The sequence below is a fragment of the Anolis carolinensis genome, chromosome 2 (assembly GCF_035594765.1).
Source record: "Anolis carolinensis isolate JA03-04 chromosome 2, rAnoCar3.1.pri, whole genome shotgun sequence".
In the NCBI taxonomy this organism is placed as follows: domain Eukaryota; kingdom Metazoa; phylum Chordata; class Lepidosauria; order Squamata; family Dactyloidae; genus Anolis; species Anolis carolinensis.
In genome coordinates, this window is record NC_085842.1 from 264,504,777 (window position 1) to 264,510,776 (window position 6,000).

The 6,000-nt window shown below is 42.8% G+C and overlaps 1 protein-coding gene across 2 annotated transcripts in view; it reads right to left on the minus strand.

Annotated features, from left to right (window-relative positions):
• dmxl1 (Dmx like 1) overlaps nucleotides 1–5,759 on the minus strand; it is a 98,195-nt gene extending 92,436 nt beyond the window's left edge. For both annotated transcript variants that reach the window (XM_003223034.4, XM_008114044.3), the window contains exon 1: nucleotides 5,408–5,759. In XM_003223034.4, the coding sequence (XP_003223082.2) occupies nucleotides 5,408–5,494 (87 nt within the window). In that variant the 5' untranslated portion in view covers nucleotides 5,495–5,759. The remainder of the gene's footprint in view (nucleotides 1–5,407) is intronic.
• Between the last annotated feature and the right edge of the window lie 241 nt (nucleotides 5,760–6,000).

The following is a 6,000-nucleotide window of genomic DNA, read 5'->3' on the forward strand; positions in this document are numbered from 1 at the left end:
GATCCCCAGATGTTTTGGCCCTCAACTCCCAGAAATCGTAACAGCTGGTAAACTGGCTGGGATTTCTGGGAGTTGTAGGCCAAAACACCAACTATTATTACTCAGGACTATGATTTTACAAAAACTGTCCAGACCCCCCTAGAAAACTGCAGTTTCTATGTGGAGTTTCAAGGCAGGAAAAACAGACGGAGGAGGCAAAAGAATGGTTTACCCCAAGGCAGCGTTCTTGCACTGACCTTGTTTAACCACCACTCAGGAAGAGCTTTATATATGCTGATGACCTTGGCCTAACAACAAAAGCAAAAGACTTTGAAACAGTTGAAATCCAACTTACTAATGCCTTGAAAGATCTCTCCAGTTACTACAAAGATAACCACCTGAAGCCTAACTCTGCCAAGACACAAATGTGTGCTTTCCACCTACGGAACCGTGAAGCCAATAGGAAATTGAAAGTTACTTGGGAAAGCAAAGGGCTTGAACATTATTTCTATCCTAACTATCACAGTGTCACCTTAGATTGTACACTAAAATATAGGAAACATTATATGAACACCAAGCACAAAGTAGCTGCACAAAATAACATCCTGCGGAAACTTCCTGGCAGCGCTCTGGCCTTGTCTTACTCATGTACTGAGGATGCCTGCCCTGTTTGGCACAAGTCTGCCCATGCGAAGCAGGTGAACATAGCATTGAACAAAACATTCATTCATTCATTGTATTTATAGCCCGCCTTTCTCACCCCAAAGGGGACTCAACATGCAGAATAATCACAGGATGTCTCAACAAGCTAGCTGCCACTGTCCCCCCGATGTGCAATGGGAAATTGCTGCTAACTGTGAGAGAAATAAGGTTGAACACTGTGAAAGCCATTCACTGCATGGCTATCAGCCTCCTTCCAGTAGACTCAAATAAATGAAAAGCTTGATGAAAACCACCACTCCTCTTAACGTTCCCCCAGCAACAAACAAGAGTATTGCTCTGGGCAGCTAAACCAGGAAATCTCAATTGGATGGACCTCCATGAGGGTCTGCCTCCAGGGGCAAACCAAGAATAGTCCCTGAACAGTCCCTGAACAGACTCAGAAGTGGAATGGGCAGATCAAAAGACAACCTGGCAAAATGGCACTACCTAAAAGAATCCTCCACCTTGTGCTACTGTGGAGCAAACAGACAACTCCGCATCTGCATGCTTTGTCCTGCCTCGCGTACAGAGGAAGAATTGTTTGAGGCTACAGACAATGCAGTCGCGGTTGCCCGTTTTTGGTTAAAAGATATTTAGCCACTTGTGCTCCTTCTATTTTTATCAGTTTTATACTAATTTATGCAATGCTTTTGATACGAAACAATAATAACCATTTGCAACATGAAACAACACAAGGAGAAATTGGCTATGTCCCTTCAAGTAGTTTCTGAGTCATGGTGACCCAAAGGAAAATTTGTCAGAGTTTTCTTGGCAAAATTTGCCTTTGCCTTCCATTGATTGTTGTTGTTGTTGTTGTGTGCCTTCAAGTTGTTTCAATTTATGGACACCCTAAGGCGAATAAATCATGGGGTTTTCTTGGTGAGCTTTGTTCAGAAGAGGTTTGTTTTTGTCTTCAGAGACTGAGATAGAGGTAGGACAAGAATATTAGGAGTTGTTTCTGAGCATTATCCAATAAGATACTTTGTCCGCAAAAACATGAAATGTACATGATATTGTACATGCATACAAATCATTTTCAAGTTAACTTTTTGCATTGATTGCCCTATCAGTCACACGTTTTGGTAGCATAACTGTGCAAGAATGGAAAATTTTATGCTTCAAGTCTTACTGTACAAACACTGTGCGGCAGAAGTCACATGAAGTTGACTTGCAAACATTTTTATTTTTTTTAAAAAATCATAGTTGTATGTTACATAAAAATATTGTACCAGAACCAGAGAAAAAAACTGATGTAAAGAGAGAAAAACAATTGCAGGCTTCCCCCCCCCCCAACACACACTTGCAAAAATTGCTATATAGGAGCCTATAAATGAGGAAGTAATTACTTATGTTTCATTTCTGTCAATATACAGGCCCTAATGTTAACCTTGAACATGTGAATAAACAGGCCTGAAACAACAATTGCTACAGTATGAAGAGATGTCTCTGAGCATGTGAAGAATTCCATCAGTTCAGTTGGATCGAAGGCTGATCTGGATTCTGCAATCTGGAGGGCTTACTATACACTCTTTAACAGCTAATAGTAGCTAGAGTGATTATTTGAAGGCTATGAAAATATTGAAGAATACATTTTATAATTATTAGTTCATCAGAGTTACAAATTCTAATTTAATCTATAATTTAACATATGGTGTTCATATACGAGTAGTTCTCCCTGTAGAGAGGTGCACTGCTCGCCCTGTTACAGTAGAGATGCAATCCACACTTAAAGTTTATCTTGTAATTTTGCAACATTTCTCTACTACAGTAGAGTCTCACTTATCCAACATAAACGGGCCGGCAGAACGTTGGATAAGCGAATATATTGGATAATAAGGAGAGATTAAGGAGAAGCCTATTAAACACCGAATTAGGTTATGATTTTACAAATTAAGCACCAAAACATCATGTTATACAACAAATTTGACAGAAAAAGTAGTTCAATATGCAGTAATGCTACGTAGTAATTACTGTATTTACGAATTTAGCACCAAAATATCACAATATATTGAAAACATTGACTACAAAAATGCATTAGATAATCCAGAACGTTGGATAAGCGAATGTTGGATAAGTGAGACTCTACTGTATTTGAATTCTTAATGACAATAGTTTACACAACTGGCAGAAGTTTCTTTCTGTTTTCTTCTGCTTTCTTATTTCCTTTATCATAATGATAGGTTACATCAAGACGTTTTCCACTGTGAATTAGCAAGATGTTTTCAGCTAAGCACAAGTTGTTCTTATGGTACTCTGTTTTTTGGTGTCTATTGAAGACTTCTTTCCATCGCACAAATGGTTTAGCAACCAAAGCACCAAGCCTCTGATGACCATTTTTATACACAACTTCTCCTCTAAACACCACACAGCACTTACAGTGTGCACCTTGTATATGCAATAAGTAGGCTAACCAGAGCAATCTGCTGAACCATTTAAACTGAAATCTTAGGTGCCTCTTATTATCCACAGGAACAATGGAGTCGGTGGATTTTGCACTAATTGAGCTTTCACTTGGTCATCAGAAACAGTCTTGTTCATATAAAGTTCAAGGTCTAACAATGATATAGCTTCTTCTCTTTGTTCCTGTTCCATTGTTTCTTTGGCAGGGTTTGGATTAGATGAACCAGTGCTAGACACCTCTGTTTCCACAGTTTCCTTAGTTCTGACTTGCAAACCAGGTCAAGTCCCCCCCTCCCCACATGACATGCCTTAGGCTTTGCCCGCCAGCTACCACATTCTGACAACTTCCACTATGGTCGTTTTCACTATGTCAGCTATTGCTAGAACTGCAATATAAACTGGTAGAAAGGTAGGTATGATAGCATAAATAATCAACATTTGGTTGAGATTGTGCTTGTAGTTCTGGAGGGACGCTAATTTTTGCTTCTCATATACTTGGCATGGGGATTTGGTTAACCAGTAAAAATTCATGAGTAAACCAGGTTTTTCTTTTTGACCTGAAAATTTGTGGGGGTGGTTTGAAGCCCCAAACTGCCCCTTGACTATGGGCTTGCACATATACATATTATCTATCTATACACATACTAAAAGTGAAAATATGGTATGTGTGTATGTGGCCAGGATGTCCCCTAACACAGACAGGTTTCCATTTCCACAAATAGCTATAGCTCCAACTATGCAAGAAACATCAATGGCCCTCCCTCCAATGACAATACAGGTTAAAGTGAGCGCCATAAACACATCCAAGAGCCCTGCCAATGTCCTCTACAAACACCATCCTGCCCACCACCCAAGTGAAGGCTTTTATTCAGGGACAATTTCATCCTAGATTTTATGTGTTTCCTCTAACTACAGTCATCTAGTGTTCCTTTCATTCTCCATTGGTGTGGAATTTGTAAAACCCCACCCACTGCCTCTCCCTTAACCCTTTCCTATTATTTTCTATAGCACACAGCAAACAGAAGAATTGATCAGCAATTGAACATATGACAGATATAGGAATTGTAGGTCCTGGGATGTATAGTTCACCTGCAATCTAAGAGCACTCTGAATTCCACCAACGATGGACCCCCTGACCAACAAAAATCTCTCTTTAGAGAGATTTATAGGAATTGTAATTCACATACAGCCAGAGCGAACTATGAACCCAAACAATGATGGACCTGGACCAAACTTGGCACACAGAATACCCACGACTAACTCAACCTGCTGGAGGGATTTGAGGGGACTGACTCACCAAAGTGGGAGCTGTAGTTTACCCAACAGCCAGAGAGCACATTGAACCCCACTGATGTTACATCCAGAGCAAACCTGCCCAACGTAACAAACTTTAAGTACTAATGGAGTTTCTTGGTGTTAATCTGGCATGATGTCAGAGATAGTTCACCCACTACCTTATGCATTTTTTACAATTAAAAAATTGATTTTTTCAAATAACTCGGGCAACACCGGGTACCCAAGCTAAGTAAAGGTAAAGATTTTCCCTGGACATTAAGTCTAGTCATGTCTGACTCTGGGGGTTGGTGCTCATCTCTACTTCTATGCCGAAGACCCAACTTTGTCTGTAGATACCTCCAAGGTCATGTGGCTGGCATGACTGCATGGAGCACCTTTATCTTCCCGCCAGAGCAGTGCCTATTGATCTACTCACATTTGCATGTTTTCGAATTGCTAGGCTAGCAGAAGCTGTGGCTACATAAGGAGCTCACCCCGCTCTCTAGATTCGAACCGCCGACCTTTCAGCCAGCAAGTTCAGCAGCTCAGCTGTTTAACCCATTGTGCCACCAGGGGCTCCGTTTGCACACACACACACACACACACATATATATATAACCTTGGGCAATGGGTTCTATCAAACATTTTATATACAATATAGATAAAAAGTAAGTGTGTCTAGACCAGGCATCGGCAAACTTTGGCCCTCCAGGTGTTTTGGATTTCAACTCCCACAATTCCTAACACCTGGAGGGCCGAAGTCAGTCCATGCCTGGTCTAGACATACTTTTTTTCTGTCTATACTGTATATGCAAGGTACACGTTTGATAGGAACCACTCTTATTTGCTATTTTGCACGCATACGCTACATAAATGACCCACAGCAGCCATAATAATATCGACCAAACGACCATCATCCCCAAGAAGGGCTCGGCGTTGCGTAAAGCCCTGACGCGAGGCGGCCGCTGCCCGTTTTTCGCTTTCCGAGGCCGAAAAGAGCAGGAACGTAAGGGGTGGGAGGGAATGCAAAGCGGGTGGCGGCAAGGCTCACCGTGAAAGGATGCCCTCCGACATTGCCCACGGAGAAGCAGTGGTCGCCGGGGTTGACAGCCCCCGTCAGCACCTGGTGCAGGTTCATGCCGGGGGGGGGCGAGCGGCGGTAAGGCCCTCCTCTCTCTCGCTGGGCCCCTCGGCCGCGGACTATTCCCTCAGGAGGCTCCTTGGGTGGAGGTGACGGCGGTACATACTGAGGGGCGAGAAGGAACCTCTCTTCAGAAGCGCCGCCCCCTCTCGGGCAGGGCGACGTCCTCACTCGCGCCAGGGCGCGTGCGCAGTAACATCTCTTCTTTCTCTCGCCTTCAGTACATTCAGCTTTCCAAACTACCCTGTTTCTCTCTCTCTCATTCTCGCTGCCAGACCGGTAAAAGCTGGAACTATCGCGAGATTAATAAACATGACGTATTTTTTTCTCCTTCGTGAAGAAAATTGCCTCCATTTCTACAATCTACGCATGCGCCGGAATTCACATAGGGGCGGGGTAAAGAAAGAGAGAGAGATGACTTGGGAAGAAGGAAAGGAGGGGAGAGGAAAGCATGAGACTGCAGCTCGCGCATGCGCGTTTGTGCTTTTTTGGGAAACCAGGGC